General features: G+C 30.6%; 1 protein-coding gene across 4 annotated transcripts in view; it reads right to left on the bottom strand.

Annotated features, from left to right (window-relative positions):
- Nucleotides 1-16,450, bottom strand: part of LOC147067976 (protein gooseberry-neuro-like) — a 99,826-nt gene extending 83,376 nt beyond the window's left edge. The window contains exons 1-3 of one of the 4 annotated variants that reach the window (XM_085952396.1): nucleotides 15,555-16,445; nucleotides 8,472-8,644; nucleotides 2,367-2,507 (exon numbers count right to left, since the gene is read on the bottom strand). In XM_085952396.1, the coding sequence (XP_085808522.1) occupies nucleotides 2,367-2,507; nucleotides 8,472-8,561 (231 nt within the window). In that variant the 5' untranslated portion in view covers nucleotides 8,562-8,644; nucleotides 15,555-16,445. Of the gene's footprint in view, nucleotides 1-2,366; nucleotides 2,508-8,471; nucleotides 8,645-15,550 lie in introns of all 4 variants that reach the window. The other 3 variants (XM_085952395.1, XM_085952397.1, XM_085952398.1) reach the window with 3 other exon arrangements.
- Between the last annotated feature and the right edge of the window lie 3,521 nt (nucleotides 16,451-19,971).

Here is a 19,971-nt window from a genome sequence, read left to right as displayed (position 1 = left end):
TATTTATTGAAAAGGCCTAGCCACGGAATTCGAATGATGCACGTATCATCAACCAAGCGTATATACCTACATGTATCTACTTGAAAATTAAATTAAGTTTTGATTTCATTTTTGCTTAAAGCCCCTGTATGAGTGCTTGCGCAGGTGAGACGTTGATGACGGGTTTAAAAAAGTCACGTCTCGAAGGCTCTGGCGGTAATAAGACGAACTTCCCCCTGAATTAGCGAGCTTTGACGGTATCTAGCGGAAAAGCCGCGCACTATCGGCGCGGACACGGGACAACTTGTTTTGCTCGAGGCATAAATATTAGAATTTGCATAGTTACCAAGTTACTTATTATTTGTTGAAAAATTATTTAATTTTAACTTTGATTTTTCCCGAGGTTTACGATAAACTTAGAAGTAAAGGTCAAAATATGATTCAAAGGATTTCCAGTGGCAATTTAATGTATCATTATAATAGAATATCAGATTATTATAACTTAATTAATTATTTAGATAGTAGATTGACGCACGTACATACCAGTAGGTATTCCATGTACTATTCGTTCATATTTTATTACAGATATGGAGATGGAGGTTTCCCCATAAAATGTAATCTTTTTGAAAAAAAAACGTCACTGAGTGTTAACAATAGAATAGTGAATAGATAATAATATAGTTCTGTTACAATGATATTTTTAAAACCTTGCATTGTGAAAAGAAGGCATCTTTTTCAGATTTTGGAACATTCTGACAAGTGCAGGCTTTAGAATAATCGAAGAATCGCGCTAGGTAAATAATATATGATTTTCTGCCGAGTAGATAGTAGAGTAGAGTTTTTACCTTCCTCACCTGCATAATACGTAAATACTATGGAAAATAAAATTAAATGACAATAATGGTTCATCAAAACAAACTTACGAATATTATTTTTGTTCTTTTTAATGGGAGACTATAATATTATTTAGATTACGAAAATAACGGAAAAATTGCAAAAATATGTGTAGGTACCACAGATAGAGGTACTACAAACAGATTTATTAAAAAAGAAATCCGACTGTTTTCTAATTTAAATGCTCTTTGTTGAATATCAAAAAATTGTAAAATAATTAATTAACGCTGATCATTGCTATATTTAAGAAAAAGACTTACGATTTTTTTATGTATCACAAAAATACAAATTTTATTGTAAAACATCATCTAAAAAAACGTCAAAGCAATTATAGCTTACAACTAAAAATTACAACAAAAAATATTGTGATTTCACTGATTTCCATTCCATTATCAATGAAAAAAAACGGAAATTTAATTAATTTTAAAATAAATTAACATTACAAATAGTAGCTTTGCAATAAAAAATGACACTACGTAATAGAGATTGACAAATCATGCTTTTATATTATGAATTTGTTATTTTATACGTTTTTTAAAACATTTTATTTAGTTAATAAACGAAACATATTATTGAATAAATTCATTTAGTAATAATTTAGATTATCATATTCATTATTGATGTGTGTACGTTAAAGATTTAAAATAATAAAAGTCAGATAGTAGGTACCTATTTAATAAAGTAACTACTCAGATATTATACTAGAAATAATTAAAAAATATATTTTATTAATTAAATTAAAAAATATATTTTATTAATTAAATTAAAAGAAAATAGTATATAGATTCACATAATTTTAATAACGATCTGAAAAGATTTCGTCCGTTTGAAACATTAGAGCAGTGGTTCTTAACCTTTTCAAAGTCACGGTGCACTTTTGATCATAAGAAAAAATTGCGGTTCACCAAAATCAAATGGTCAGAAAACAAAGAAAAATATGCGTACATAACTTTTATTACAAATTAAATAGATTTATAAATTAAAAAGATCGATTCGGCAAAATCTAAATCACATTAGATATTTCGTCGGCTTTCATAATTTCGCGAAGGATTTTTTCGGTTTTCACTATTTCGTGGATTATTCTGTTTTTATCATTTTTTTCGCGGTGCACTTGCAACAAGCTAGTGGTGCATTAGTGCTCCGCGGTGCACCGATTAAGAACCACTGCATTATAGATTCATTCATCGGTTGACAATGGCCCTCTGAGTGCGGACGAAAGCAGTCCTGATTTTATCAAAATTATTTAGAGCACGTAGGTACCTACTATTTATTTAAGTTAATAGTCTTTACTGTCCTAAAATTAAAATTGAGTTGTAAATTAGGCATGTCTTAGACTTCAACATTAACCAACATCTACATTTTTAACAGAATCTACATAATAATTGTATATTGCGTGCAAGTAAATACCTACCTACCAACAGTTTTTGTTTACTAGAAAAATACTACTGTAAATTTTAAAAATGTTACTTTGAAGGGAGAAAAAGCATTGTTACCTTGATCAGTTTGTCGCGTATTTCCCACGAAAATATTCCCGGATTCTGCCGCTTGAGGTCCTCGATCCGGTTTTCGACCTCAGGCGTCGCGACGCGCGGCTTCGAACCGCCAATGACCCCTGGCCGGATCGACCCCGTTTCCTGTTCAATCCAAAAATCGATTAGGACCAGTGCGTAATAATAATGAGTAATCGCCGCTAGACTGACGGCTGACTTGCGACGATTCGGATCGCCGATTCGACGACTCGAAAAACACAAAACACAACAAAACTGAGAATCAGTGCTGATCGCGAAAATTATATCAACCGGTTCGCTAGCACACAAGATACAAACACTACAAGACTGTAACGAGAATTCTTTTACAAATGGATTTAAATTTTGTTCGATGCAATACCCCTTTTTAAAGCTTTCTATAGGTACTACAACGTCGCTGTAGATTGGTTTCCCGAATAGACCAAATGTTCAGGAGACGAAAAACAAATTTCATAATCCTATAATTAAATACATAGAGATATTTAAATTGTTATTTTTACAGCATATGAATGATGTATTCATTACCATTACAGAGTAATTTAAAGAAAGAGATGGTTCTCGTCCAATTATATACAAAAAAACATTCTGCATTAAGAGGTTGATTTCGACAAAAACGGATATTCGGGAAACCAATCCTATAGCGACGACAAGTAGATAATTACTTATTTTTAAATTCTTAAGAAGTTGAATTTTAACATAGTAGGTAAGCAGAGTGCATATTTTTTTAAATTTCATTTGCTTTAAAATCACAGGTCATTCTTGACCACATCATAAAGAAGTTTTTTAACATTTTTTGCGACATACTAAGGTTAACAACATGCTTAACCCATTCGATCTACTGTTACAACACAAAAAGACCCCCTCCACACCAATCCGCCCTGCACGACACTCGGTATTAATCACGAAGCACTACATTTGGATATAAAGTATCAGCAGTTTTATTACGCCTCGTAATATATCAGGAGGAGATACCTAAGACTGAGGTCCCCACGCTCTCAAATGAACTCTGACTGAGTTTACTGATTTACATAATTTAATAAAAAGTGCCATGCCATCTGTTGCCATGCATTGAAAGACAACATGTGAATTATCAGGCTGATTCTAAGCTCGAGAGCTGCGACTTCATAAGAGGCCACGTTACCATTTGTGGATATACTTTGATTGAATTAGATCTTCTGTTACTCCATTATGAATATTTTCTGTTATATTGTAAATGACAAAAACTATATAATTAAATATATATCAAAATATTAGTAACCTAGTTACCTAGTTGTAGAATTTAGGGAGTGAAACTAACGAACATACTACCTATCTACATTTATGATATCCTTATACAATGAACCTATTTATTAATTTAATTATGAGTTATCTTTTATTTTTATGGTAGAATAGCTAATGCTGTAGTTACTACAGTAGTAGAATAAATTAATTTACCTATATATTTAATTGCAGTGTTAAGATGATGAATTAAGTAATTTCAAAAATCGCAATAGGGGTAATTTTACAATAGCCGACGATTAGATATCGCTGAATTTAGCCTTAAGTATAACTGATAGTTCTCAATATAGTATGGTAACACATTGACAGAGAAATCGTTTGTTCATGTCAAGTACCTACTTAGTAAAATTCAAGACTAAAATATGGCTTACATATATCTAGCATAAAATGAAATAGTTTAACTAACTAGTCTGATGCTTAATGAAATTAATTTATCTCAATGAACGCTAATAATTACGTCTTATTAAATTGAACTTAAAGCAGTTTTTCGACACTCTTGTTAACAATCATTACACCTATAAGCTATAAGGCAAAAAACTTTATTTTTAAAAACGAAGAAGAAGTAGCAATTGTAAAACAAAAAATCATATAAAATACAAGCAATGATCTTAGTTACGATACGCTTAAACTAAGTGATATTTTTTTTTTATTTCTACTGTAAAACAACTAATACAATACTGCAATGTGGGAAAAAAATATCATTGATTTTACCCCGAATATTTTAATTTAAAATTAACCACGTTGGAAATTTAATAATAATTATATAATATGAAGATATATTGGTGGTTTCGTGTTTGATCAAACGGCTCGCGCAACCTGTCTGGACACATCACTCGCGGGCTTCTCCCGTGAGAGAAATCTTCAACCGAAATGATCGACTACTGCTACGATCACTGTAACAGTGTAGCGGATTTCAAAACTACATTGACCGTTTGAGATTAACTCTCGAACTTTGATGGTGACTGTTGTTACCGTTGCAAAAAATAACTAGAGCTTCGCTTGGTATTTAAGCTTTAAAGTAAACCGCGGGAAAGAATTTCAAGTGTTACCTTAACAATAAATAAATTGTGTTAGATCCATGAAACGGAAGTACTTGGTGCAAAAACAATGAATAGAAAAATCTGTGCATTTTTATAGTCAAGCACAAAGACGTTGTCAGGAAAAAAGGAAAATAAAATCGTTTGTTAAATTAATTTCTTGCCACGAAGAAAAGAAATGCGAAAACTTTTAATTAGCTGTTTATAATAATTATCATAAAGTTGTTAATCATTTAAAATGATTTTTTTTATTTAAAATAAAACCTTTCATAGTTAAATTTGTAACAACTGGTGAAATGCCGACAATATCTTTTTGGCATTAAACTATTTTTAAATTTAATAATCTAGTAACAAATAATTCATTTTTGTAATGAAACAAAATCAGTGTTGTTACTTCTGCTTGTGCAAAATCTATATAGTAATAAAACAATGGGGATCTTACAAGCATATACATGCGACATATGTGCACGTTTTGTAAGCGACTGATAGTCACCACCATGGTGTCGATGATACTGAAATGAAGATTCAAACTTTTTACATATAAAACCAGAACACACCATCTATATTCTATAGAATCTACAGTCACATGAACGAATATGAATTAACAACATGTTAGAGGAAAATCTTTGAATCGACACTAAAAAAGATTCATACTATCTGTAACCCCAAACAGCAAACCAATAGCAGATTATGTGTTGCAAATAGTGGCGGATCATTTAAAAAAAATCAGACGACAGGAAAATATGCCCCATGAGTACGAGTACGTCAGTGGAAGGAACCTAGAGAAAATCACCATGAATTGAGTGGATTGATTTGGGGTGGTGGAAGTCAAACAGAATAGGATGACTTTGAAACTGAAGAAATTGGCGAGAATCGAGAGCCAGTGTATGACACTTTGAAGGAGGCCAATTCCTGTCTTAGGATATGAAGAATATTTCAAGCGTTTATAATTTATAGCCCATTATAGTTTTAAGATTTTATTTTAGCTTTCTAGATGCCATTTTTATTTATAAACACGAAGCTGTGGGTTGCAGGTGAAAACTGTGTCCAAAGGTGGTAAAAAAAACGTGTTTCTTTCAGTCGGTACCTATTTATTTAATATAGGACGAGAGTAGGATGAGTAACAAAGTGGGACTTAAGCTATTTATAAAAATTTAAAGGCGATTCGCATACATGGTTGTAAAGTATCCGTTTTTCAAATTATATACTAACTTTAAACTCAAAAATCTATATGTAAATGATCATTTTTGATACTTTTGATGGATTTAAAAAAAAAAAAGTACCTTCCACTTGCACTAAAATGCATAATAAATTAGAATATGAATATAACGGAAGGTGGCGTTTGTCCGACTTTGATAGTAAGCTACTCGTCAATGTCTAACAATTTATTATTCCTCATAAAACATCTGTTAATCGTTAATACAACCTCCACTTTATTTTACGTTAAAGTTGTTACAACATTTTACAACGTTTTTTAACTCGTATTCTTATTTGTCCGGTGGTTGTTTATCCGGTACAAATCTTGCAATCAATTTTAACTAACTTCCCGACTAGCTAGACATTTGAAACTTTTAGAGTATATCAAAACATGATGCCAATACATTATTTTAATACTTTTAGCAATCTTTAAGTAGAATTGAATTCATTTTCAGTTAATTCTGTTTTGTATGAAAAGTTATAAAGTTATTTCGGAAGAAATCCGTAATCCAATCCACTATTATTGGTTTCTAAGTGGGTAGTCCTAGCAACTAAATTATTAATATATACGTGTGTTACTATGGAAATCAAAATGACATTTCAGTATTCTATATTTGTTTGTTTTTTATTTACTTCATATCAAGTACAAGTTTGAGCATATTGAGCATAATAATTCAACAGAAAATTTAAAAACGTTGTATACAAAAAGTTCTTTTTATCTTGTAATTATTTAGATCTAAATTCTGAGAACTACTTGAATACCTATGTAACATTAAGAACATTATTGAGCTATATTACTACAGTCAATAATTTTCTTTTACTTCGAAGCTTCGATTTATTATATCATTTATATATGACAGGAAATATGTTTCACCTGCTTTCATATTAGGTATAATGAAAACAATATTATTCTATTGTCATTAATACAACATGTGTTATAAAATCAAAAGCCCACTGAATGACCTTTCACAGTATGTAATAAAATAAATTCAGGGTAAAATAGTAGAAGGGTCACGTTGATTAGTCAATATTACGAAATATTAAATAAGTTGTAGGTTCAAACGTTTTATTCTTTGAATTATGCGGAATTTCATCAATCATTCGTTACTGGTTAAGGTAGTGTATACATAAATAATATTATTATGACCTATTTTTTATAATTGCGTTGGCTACCTGCAAGAAGTCTTGATAATCGTGATATAACTGAAATTCCTATCAACTGAAATCTGTTTGTCGAATTTTACATTATTGATATTATACCTACTGTTGATTGTTGAAACTTGTTTTCTTTTGGTCAGGATGCTTTTAATAACTGAACCTATATAATATGAACCTATAATCCATGTATCCAGTGACGTTTCACGGCAGATTGCCTATAAATGCCGTGGCCATTCATTTTTAGTATCAAATTGTATTCGAATTTGTTAGGTAGATAGCTACCGTTTTCTTAAATAACGTAAAAAAAATCTGTAAACAATTTACATTTATGCGTGTCATCATCTATTGGAGGATTAGAGCCTTTTCACTAAATCTGCTCTCAAACAACGTAGAGATCTGAAGCGCTAAAAAGTTTGTAAGCTACCTTATGATTTAAAAAAAATGTCGGTAGGTACTTTCTAAAAAAGCGACCGCAAAGTCTGCTTTAGGTAAAACCTTAAAAAATGTAATTAAGCAGTGTATGACCTGCCTACCCCACGGGACGTCACTGCATGTAACCGTAACCTATCTACGCCTAACAGCTATAGGTATTTCAACATGAAAATGTCCGTAGGCTGTAACGATTTTTAAATGAAATTAAATAGATTGACAAAAAACTGTATTTAATGTTTAAAAATATGCGTATTTCCTTTTTTGCCAATACGTGTGTTATCAACAGTTATTTTATGTTATTTATTGAATATAGACAAAAAGTTTCTTTTTTTAATATGGACAACTTAGGAACATCCAATTATCAGTGTTTTTAAACTTACGTGCTGTTATAATTTAAGTAAGTACGTAGGACTAAATATAATTAATACTATGATTACTAAATTAAACTTAGTACTTTGATTAGACTATACTTTATAACATTATTAATCTGTGTGCTGACTTAATATAGGTATCTAAAAAAACAATGTTTGTGAGATTACCTTTTAATTTAATTAGCCTGCTACCGACCTGAATATACAAAGTTATTTTGAAATTTAAGTGCTGAAATATCTAAATGTTAAAATATTTAATAGCGTTTTTCGAGAACCCAAATCAATATGTACGTAGATATTTCTGTCAATTACGATAGTTTTAATATAGTATATTAGTTGTATTATAGGTATGTAAGTATGAAAAAATGTTACCAGATAATAATCTAGTAAAATCGTCATAATGTTTGACAGTTTCGTATAATATATATTTTTATCTCAATCTGAGTGTATAAAGAATAATGAAAACATTTGTATACGTCTTGATAATCTAAATTCTCAAATCAAATCTTCTAATTCAGTCGGACAGGGGTATCCGCTTGATGGACACCGTCAAGGAATGACTGACATTTCACTTCACCTCAGGTGGGAGACGGACTGACCTGGTAGCGGTTGAGGATCTTGGAGACGCAGCCGTGGGAGACGCGAAGCTGACGAGAGATGACGCAAGGCCGTACTCCGGCAGCTGCCATCTCCACGATCTTCAGCCTGATGTGGTTTGGGAGCGGTCTCCCATTTATAAACACACCGCCTAATTGGTTTACTCGCCCTTGCCCTGGAAAAAATACATAAAGATATTTACAAAACGATTTTATCATAATACAATTATTATACCTATATGTATTATATTAAATTATTATTAATTAATTATTATATCTAAATTAATTATTTCACTGTAGTTAAATGGCGTTAAATACATTATATTTCCTGAAATATGTATGTACGTATATTGTAATATGTAATAGGTACCTATAAGTATCAGTGTTTGCCAAGTTTTCAACATAGGTTGGTAGGTAGGTACTAATACCTACCCAGCGATTTTTTCAGACGAATATGATGCAATTGATTTGTCAGAAGATTTAAAAAAGGGCCTAGAAACAGTTTAAACTGGTCATACGAATATTAACTCATAGTAAAATCTTAAAAAAGATGTGTATACTGCAGCTAATCAATGGTGCCTATTACATAAAAGACTCAAAAATATAAACCGCTAATATTGTTATGTGTCATCATTGTATTTGTCAGTAATAATAATTGGATAGAAAAATATACATATTGTTATTTTTACTAGGTACCTAGGTTGGTGATAGTTGGAATGTATGATTTTTGTCATGTGGGGCCTCAAAAACAGGCACTCAAATCCCTAAACCTGCCACTGTATCAATCCATTTAAATACATGATTTAACAGGTGTACCCTACTTTTCTTTTATACATTTTCCTTTTCAAATTCAGAACGGGGTGTCATAGCGTCAATAATATTTATATATTATAAAAGTCAGTATCATTTTTTTCTTATGTCACATCCGATTGTGAAAAGTACAGTATTGAAATATACTTACTAAACTACGGTATGGAAATACTAAACTATGGTATTTGCTTGCGTACATATTATACTTACATACGTATTACTGCTATCAAAATTAGAGTAGTGACATAATTATTTATACTAGATACCTACAAGTACTAAAATTACAGTATGGTTGACAAATAATGTACGAATCACTGATAAATCACGAGAAAAGCTAAATCGCGTACCTAACCCCTAAAATTTGTCACATACCACCAAATAATGTCACATTCTCAATATTGGTACATGGAAAATGAATTGTCAAGGACGATTGACTGCAGATAAAGTACGATGTTCTTAATTCCAGCTTTTTTAAAAACCATTTCTTTGTCTAATTTATATTGCTGCCATAATTCAGGAATGGGTAATAGAAAAATCCATCCAATCCATATAAAAACTTAGGAGTAAGGCAAGAAGACATTCCAATAATGTTAGATTTGTCAATACACAATTCAGTCGGTAATTTTAAAATGTGTTCAAATTCGTAAGAAAAAAATATATCGTAATGATATACGACTATGACTCTGGAGTGTTTAACTTTATGTTCTTAATATGGGACAAATTTAATGTGGGACAAATTTTCGATAGTGGTCAAATCCAGGCATGTTTATTTTCAAACAACGGTAAATCCATGTCCACGAATCACGTCATCACAATGGCAGACGCCATTTTCCTAAAGTTCATACATTATAAAAGTCATCATAAAGACGACGTTTTTGTTTTGTTGCTAGTTAACACAAACTTTTTAGGAAAGAATAATATCACATTTTTTCACTTTCTCATAAAATAGATTTGACCAAATTTTAAAACTAGCTCCTGAGTTATTGTTTTGTAATGTTACAGTGATTATTAAACTTCTTCAAAATCATTATAATTAAAAATACCTACTTGTCGTACTTACATTATTCAAACATATGTCTATCTACCCATTTATTTAATATGATTATGTACCTACTTTAATTTAAATATTTAATCAACAAGACGAAATAATATGACAACACACTACACATTATTTAATAAATATCAGGTTCGGTTTTGTCCACATAAATGGATATTCTCAACTCATAACAAAAACACAATTATTATTTATGTCAAGTTAAATTAAATTTTTACATCTACTGGAATACTCGATTAAAGTTTTTGAAAACAAATGTTTGTAATGGTGCTGTTATTAGTTCATAATGGAATGGTACGTTTGCAACGCAATATTAATATTACTCAAAGCATATTAAGTCCTCTCATAAGTAGCAGTATCTGACATCTAGTATGTCATTGAATTTATTTATTGGTTTCGTGGATACTTATATGTGGAATAATTAAGGCATACGCCACATCCACAGCATATATGGAGCGCACGTCACTGCTACCTAATTTAATTTAACAAAATATTAAAATTTTTATTGAAATTTATTTTTATTAAGTGCAGTATTGGTGTCATAATTTATACCCTGATTGGTGACGGTTTTATTAATCATTAATTTTGTTCCTTTTAAGATGTCATAATAATTTAACACAGCTTTATTCTTATAATGAAATTGCCATTTTAAATTCGTAATTTAAATTCTATAAAATGGTTACGCAAAATTTTGACAGAAGTAATATATCGTCTCTGTTCTGGCAGAACACACTGCAAAATTTTGACAGAAGTAATATATCGTCTCTGTTCTGGCAGAACACACTAACTGGAGAATACTAGTTTTGAGTAATTTGACCCTGAAGTTGTTAAAATGTTTGAAATGGTCTATCATGTGAGTTTATTAAGTAATCGTAAAAAGGATGACTTTAAAATAAAGAATTTTTATTTATTAAGAAGGTTTCCAGACGGTATAGTTTGAAATAAGGAACATTTTGGTATAACTAACTCAGTATGTAATTTTTTCGAATTAGTGTCTTCTGCCAGAACAGTGACGATATTATCATTTCGGCTATTGGTTCACTAGGTATCTTCTACTAAACTACTGTCATTGGTCTTTATGACATGTTATAGTGTTTAAAATAAAATTTATAAAACCATCCTACATTTTTAAAGAGAGGTTGAAACTTCTATACTTATGAGTTTGAACGGTTTACTAAAACAGTGGAAATAACAATATGATTATTGTATTTTCATGAACATGATGAATATTTTATATAACATTTTGATCTACGAGCAAGTACATTAAATCTATTTGACAAAGAACACATCAATAACTCCTACACGTTCCTACATACTGCAGTCTAAAAGCGAAACAATTGATATATTTGACTAATTACATTTTTCAGACTTATCCGCGGTGTAAATGATAACTCTGCTATTCTTGGGAGTATTGATCTGTTAACTGTCTTAGAAATCGGGAACAACAATTTTTAGTTATCCCAAGGTACAGAACTAACCTGCCATTAATAATTCCGTGTACCTACTATTGATCGGGCAATAACTTTACTGTTCAACCAAGTCGCATCGCATATTGCTATATTCCACTTGCGTGACGATGAGTTTAGATAGACATCCTTTCATAAATTCATAAAATAGTCATTTAATTTGATGTACTTCCGTGTACATTTTATGATTTTTCTATCCCTACTAATAACGCAATCTTTATATAAATTTGTAATTAATACTGTTACATATTTTATATTTTCTTTCTCCCATGCTATATTGTAGATGTCTGGAATATATAATTTAATTTTTACTGGATATATGTAAGTAAATAATAAAATTTTAATTTACATACTTAACTCAATTGTTTTATTTATATTTTTATAGTTGGCACCTACCTACATCTATGTATGAATCTTTTCCAAATAATTAGGTATGTATGTATTTTCAATGAATAATGTTAGATTTTAAATTCTTATTTAGGTACCTAACTCTGAAGGCATGTTCAGTCTTGTATAAAAATAATTCAATTTATTATTTTTTATGTTATATTTAAATGGATATTATATTTCATATTTATATTAAAATAAGTTAATTTAAAAGCTAAAACGAAGTTTAGTTAATGAATATATCAATAATCCTAATGTGATTCTACAGATAGTAGTAAATACGTCTTATTTATCTCATTTTTATACACTAAAAATATAAAAATAACCAAAGTGTTTTTTTCCTCTTTTTATATAACGAGGAAAGTTGTAAATACTATGTGTGTAACTTCTACTATGACTTCCCGTGGGGGTAAGCAGATCATGCGCTGCTTATGGATTGTGAAATATAAAGGGCGGGAAATGAAAGAAAGAATACGTGCATTACAACTTTTGGAAGCAGGGCGGTTTCCATGAAGCGGACGATGCGGTTGCTTCGTTATAAAGTACCAAAATCCTAATTTTGAAATATCACAAAAGGGCCTCCGTACTTATCTGCGCCTCCGACCTCCACGTACTTGAAACTACCACTGTTTAAGAGTAGGTTTCGTGAAAATCATCTAATCCTAAGTAGATTTGTGTAAGTTCGTATATTTTTTTTTTTCAATGTTTTTGTTGCATTTGTTTGTTAAGTTTAAGATGATAAAATATGTTGGTATGCATCTAATAAATTTGCATACAATTTAATACTAAAACTGATTGGTGACGGCATTCTAAGTCTGTCTAAGGGCGGCACTTTGCCTAGGAACGTCGCTGACTTTCCTTGATAGTATAATCTCATTGTCTTGTTAGAAAATGAAAATATCGGGGTAGGAAAATACGCATGCTTTATCAAAAAAAAACTCAATTTTATGCACGTCAAACCCTGGATCATTGCTATCGCCATTAATAACTACAATACATTAAGAGGTTCAGAATTTTATTTTTACTTACTGACAAACCCGATCAATTGAAATGAGAAGCGTATTATAAAAAAGTACCTGCACGTAACTCGTTTAATGTAGCTTGATAACATGTTACGCATATCGTTGTTTGACTTTAGTAGAAGGTACATTTATAATATTTCAACTGTAAGATGATCTTAATTTTCATACGAAACCGGTTATTTGCCCCGTAGGCGAGTGGATATAGTCGGATGATCTATTGTTGCTTTAAATAACACATAATGACTCAATTTATTAAAATAAATGAACTAATTGTTGATTCTGGATATATGATTAATATACAACACAACATTAATTAGAGATAAATATAGCTTCAAGCTGATTTATTTTTTTAACTTCGATATAAATTAACATAATATGGGTACAGTGACTTTTTGATTGATATTGAAGATTCGTTACATTTACATTCAAGAATTTTAAAAAGCATTATAAATTTCGGTACAAGTCTGTTTACTGGAAGCAAGTGGGGTACATCGGCAATTTTCATAGCATATTTCGGTAAAATTCATAAATTCAAGAATGATAACCTAACCTAACTTAACAAATAATCCATTATATTGGCTATTTTCAAAATTGTTTGCTGCTGGGTTCCACTAAATAAACAGACAAGAACCTAAGTTTCAAATGTTCTAGTGTGGAATCTTGCAAAATATATTTTGTTCCGCTTCTGGTTGTATTGTTGCTACACTCATAAGCCTGACGTCAGATAAATCAAAAACCTTCAGAGTATAATATTATATCATGGATAAGTAAGTGGTAAGGATGGCCAATCAACGACGAAGCGTACAGTGGGTGACAAGACCATAAATTGGGTGGTTTAATGGTATCAAACAAAACTATTTATTACTAGAAATTAATAAAAGTAAAGGAAACGAAAAGGAATAGAGGAGTCTTATTAAAGTGGCCAAGACGAAAAAAACGATCAAGGAAGGTTTTAACTTTTTTATAAATATTTATTATAGGTATACGTAGATAATTTATAGTTATATTTTGATATTTTTTTTTCGACCATGTCCAATCCTAATAGGATCATATGGGCCTCCACAGAGTAGATGTTTGTATTGACAGATTTTGTTTTTTACGAGAAATGGATGTCAGCCACTTGCTCAACCTATTAGGTCCATACTCTGACTCACACACAAATTGAAAAACAATATGTGTACTTGCCAGACCCAGGATTCGAACCTGAGACCACGGTGTGATAGTCCAACGCTTAAGCCGCGCGGCCACCCTGGGTGTATAATTATGGGTGGTATAACGTGGGTGTATTTTGATATTATGCTGTAGATAATATTATTGAAAAGTTTGTTTACAATTAAGTATATACATATTACCTTAGGCGGGAAAATGACAGCAAGTACGGTGGTTAAGCATTTTCATTTATTCCGAAGTGATGCGATGAAATAAAATCACTCATCTACTAAATTATTTTATGCGAAGTGAAAAAATATCGCATGGTAGGAAAGTATTTTCAATAAGTTACATTTTACATTTACACCATTCTTCATGACTAAATTACATAGATCTATATATACCTATATAAAACTGATTGACATATTATTTAGTTAGTGCTTTCTTCTTCTTTGGAATCAATAATAAAAATAGGTATCAACTAAACTATTAATAAAATAATTACGTACACATTCATTATAAATTATAATATTATAAATAATTAAAGTATGGATCGCCAGAGATAGTAGTGTCGTTAAACCATTAAATAGTTTGAAATTAATTAAATATGTAAGTAAGTAGTTTTGTACATATGTTAAAAATTTAGATAGGGTGATAGGTAGATACCTACATAATATCTTAGGATGAGTTCGAAAAGGAAATACTTGATAATAATAAATTAATATTTTATATGTATTAGAGAAAACACAGGGTACGACCGTTTTGTGCACTTTCTATCGGTAGGTATGTTAGTTATGTAAAAATAGCAGTATTAATTTGATCAATTGGATAAATATATCTGATGTACTTATACCTGAATAAACAAGAAGTCCTAGGATTAAATAAAATATTTACCTTTAATTATTGTGATTAATTATTTTGCCGTCGGTAACTTTTCAATGCTATTTTACAATTAAGTCTACATACAAAATATTGTTAATAATATTATTATCTATAGTTAGTTATACTGTTTTGAAACATATATTTAATGTTAATCGAGATCTTCTAAGCATGCATTAGTAATAATACTTGTACGTCAAAAATACAGTTATTTTTTTAGGTTTTCTACGTCTTTTTTGGCAGTCATTTTATTTAATCCCTCACAATATCTTACATACAATTATACAATTAAAAATATGACATCGACATCCTTACCTACCCACACATCGACACCGTTCTGTTGATGTTCCATATTCCAAAAAAACTACTAAATTAAACTATCCACGTTTAGATGAGATCATTTTCAGCACTTAAAAAAAAGATATCAACGCACGGATAAAATTAAAGCGCCACTAGAGCTTTACCATTTAAGCTCCACGGATAATAATAACTATTATTATTACTGATTTTGAGCAATAAAATCGCATAATAATTACGCCATTCTAATGCATTATTTATCGCACGGAAAAACTGAGAAGTTTAATATCATAATTTATCAAAGTCAATAAATCCATTTTATTTATTGAGCACAATGCAGCTTTTTACGAACCATATTATTATTACTTTATTTTTATCGATTTAATTCGCACAATAAAATACATGAATGAATAAAACTGAATTAGATAATTACTATTTTATGGTGTAGTATATTTTATCACAGATTATTTTTTAGTTACGTATATATGTAGGTATATCACCAGAATTATCAGTAGGTATTTTTTTATGATAAAGTTTATAAACTATTTATTATTATAAAACACTCCACAAATGTTTGTTACACTTCACAAAAATAAATCGATAGAAATGTAATGTGTTATGTATTTGTTTATTTATGAATCGATATTATTTATTTAGATAGGCGGTTCGCGGCGCACACTTGGCGATAACATCGGATGGTAATTTATTTACGAGAGTAAAAAAATGTGGATATTCGATATCGATAGTCGGACGGACGATGATCGGAGGATACGAGACGAGGCGAGCGCGATGGTACCGGTCGGCTGCCGCATACTTTATGCTTTGTGGGAGGAGAGGTTTAACAACAACAACAACTTCTTGAAAAGTCGAACGACAAAAAAGTGTTTGCCGGATGGTTTCTCTCGCGAGCCGCGGCCTGTCCCTCCTTCGCTGCCCGCTAATGAATCGTATTGCTTGACGCCGCTCTACGACAGAAGTGTGCGCCAACAAACTTGCATTTAATTTTAATACAATAATTATTCACTTTAATATTAATACTACCTTCAAGTGAGTGCACATAGTGCCTAAAGATGCTGAAAGGCGAAACCTGTGTCACAAAAAAACGACTCAAATGAAATAGTTCAAAACTTAAATCCATTAGCATTTATTCACTTTAATATTAGAAATGAGCATAATAACATTATTTAAAGTGAATATTTTATTTACTATTATAGTATTTGGTCGATTTACAGGAAGCCAGGCGGGAACCGCGCCAATTTTCATAGCCGATGTTGACAAAATTCATGAATTCAAGAATGAAAACCCAACCTATCCTAACCTAACTTAACCTAACCTATCCTAACAAATAATCCAGTATATCGGCTATTTTCAAAATTTGTTCTCCGCTGGATTCCTGTAAACTGAAAAGAACCTAGTATTTTACAAATAATTGTATCATTAGTTTGATAAACGCATTTCATTTAGGAAATACCAGTTAAAATTATCGCAATTACGTAAGATGCCCGTAATTTAATTAGATAAATCACATTGTCTCAATACCAGTGGTTGGTTATACAGATTCAAATCGCGTCGGGTGCCGTATTTTTCTCAAAAGAGATTTTGGTACGTATATATCTGGGGTATTTTCAAGTTATGTCTGTTCAAGTAGATTAGCAGGTGACGAAACAAAATTAAAAAAACATTCATAGTTTGCACGTATTTTTTGCTAAATTAAAAAAAAACATTTTTTTTAATAACTAAATTGAAATAATTTTTATTTATATCAATTCTAGCATTGTATTATGACAGAATCAAATCTTTAATTCGATATAACCTTTTAAAAAGTTAGTCTAATATTCTCATATGTGTATTTGATTATTTAAAGTAAAAGTTATCAGTTACTTTTATTAAATTACAGTTTTTGTTATAAATATTACGCTTAGCATAAACTGTAAGACTGAAAGACATAATTATATTCAATATATTATATTATTTTGAAAATTCTCTGAAAATGTACTTATAGGAAATAAAGCAAGAACAGATTGGTCCGGTTTGAACTCGAGTCTTTCACTAATAAGATCAGTGGGTCTATTCTATGCTTATCGACCGCTAAAGTGATAAAGTAAAAATATTATCAAACTTAGGGTAGGTTTGTATCAAAATATTAGCACTTATTGTAACAATTACACGAAGCCGGTTTTTATTGTTGCAATAAGTGCTATATTTTAACAGCACCTATCTTGCTGCTGTTAAAATATCGCACTTATTGCAACAATAAAAACCGGCTACGTGTAATTGTTACAATAAGTGCTAATATTTTGATACAAACCTACCCTAACTTTGATACTATTTATCAATTTAGTGTTCGATAAGTATAGAATAGACCCACTGAGGTGTTTCAAAATACACGAAGAAATGGCTACCAAAATTTAAATTTTTAAAGGTAACAATATTACTAAGATGATTTTTATAACTGACACCAGGAATAATAATACATTATAGTTATGAAGTCCTTGTATATATATAAAAAATATTGTTTATTAGATCATTAACAAGTGCAAGTATGTAACACTATGCTTCCGGGCACTTTCAATTAATTTATTTAATTACCTTGTTATTTATATTTCAAATCAATTAGCAAAAACACAATTTTGTGCTCGACCGTCGATGATTGTCGATATAGGTAATCTTATTCATGTCTTCAATTGATCTGAAAAGTAGCTGAGATTTTAAAACCAGTAAGATTTTCTTCTGTCAGAATCTTACTTTCTACTTCAGAAATTTTCCCTCGGATAATAAATAACATGCATAAATTTATATCTATTAGGATGCCGCAATTGCATGGCTAAAGCATGCAACTTCTCTAGTTTTAGCTAATTGATTATATATATACTTTGGCCTTTTTACAAATTAATTCATTGTAAGTTTTAAGAGGGTTACTCAATGACGAGTTTAGGGACTTAAGGTTGAAGACACCTGATTTTGAGCCTCCTATGATAAACTAAGACAAAAATCACAAATTCAAACAACCAACGCACATAGTAAAAACATCAATTTAAGTATACTTTCCCTAGAATACATAACCTGTTACTAAAAAAAAATATTGAAGGTGACTGTGGTGACGCTTAATAATTATTAGTGGTTTAATTTTTGTTTACAAGTATGAGGTTTATTTGAGTAGTTATGTTATAGGCCCCGCTTGGTGTTAGTTGTAAGGATTTTGTTATCGCTCATGAGAAAGCAATAGTTTGTATGCCAAATGACACTTATTATATCTAGATGAGATCAAATTTATCACGTATTTTACTATTAATCTTAAGAGTAAAATATAAGAAATGAAGAATTTTTATGCGTTGGTAGTGACTATATAGAGATTTTTCATCTCGTATTTAGTGGTATATGAGGTATTGTTTTCTCGTGAGCGTTATTTACGCTACAATTTTACGTTACAATTTATGAGAAATACGCATCTTAAAAAAAAGGTATATTTTAATAATAATTTTACCACTCGTTTGAAAAGTTTTGAGGCACCTTTTAAATCTTATGATTAATCGATTGCGTCATCTGCGTAAAATAAAAGTTAACATCACCCGACGGGAGTATGCCAATTTTGCATAAATTTTAAAGTAAGCCGAGATCAAAATATATAGTTAGAATTATTAAGATCAGTAATTTATTTCATTATCACCGCAGACTCTTCGCAGTTTCTTACGAAACCTCGTAAGTTACCTAGCGTTTAGTGGTGAGACCTGGAGGCTGGCCCACACTACCTCTCTCATTGCATTTAAAGACTTGATTCGCGCTCAATCTTCCATCTCACTTCTTGATAAAATTATTCGATCCAAGTTATAAATCTATCATACAGAATTCTCTTCTCGCGTGAAAATAACAATCTTGTTTGCCTCTCGCTCTGTAATTTTCTATTTTCTGTTTGTTCATAATCTGTTCTGCAGTCATTCAGTCAGGTTTAATTATAGCTTACGTTAATGCTGCATTTTGTTAAATGGGCAAAGGGGCGTTAGCATCATAATGCTGTTAACACAGTAGCACAAACGATACATTTTAAATTAAAATTCTTAAATATTTATTTCTGAATAAATTAAATTTAAAAAAAGACCGAGAAACAATATTATTATTTAAGTATCTTTTTTTTTTTTTTTGTAAAGCAACATTGTATTTTTAGATCTTGTAAGTTAAGTTTAAAACAATAAGTAATAGGTATATTGGTATATTTTCAGCATTTTCCTCATTATTACGGATTGTGGTCTTCATGAGGAGTTCATATTCTGCGCAAGATTCTCATTTAGTAAGTATTAATCCACGTCATATCGTACACCGTATAGGTACTTAATTTGATAGGTCCAGCATCAGGGCTCGAAATGGACTGTAGCGCACCGGAGCGTCGTTCCGGTTGATACAATTTTGAAGATTATTGCTTTATCTCGTCGAAATATTAAATT

Source organism: Rhyacophila brunnea, unplaced genomic scaffold (assembly GCF_057557595.1).
Source record: "Rhyacophila brunnea isolate RB1 unplaced genomic scaffold, BYU_Rbru_1.0 scaffold_3, whole genome shotgun sequence".
In the NCBI taxonomy this organism is placed as follows: Eukaryota; Metazoa; Arthropoda; class Insecta; order Trichoptera; family Rhyacophilidae; genus Rhyacophila; species Rhyacophila brunnea.
This window is presented reverse-complemented; position numbering and strand designations above follow the sequence as displayed.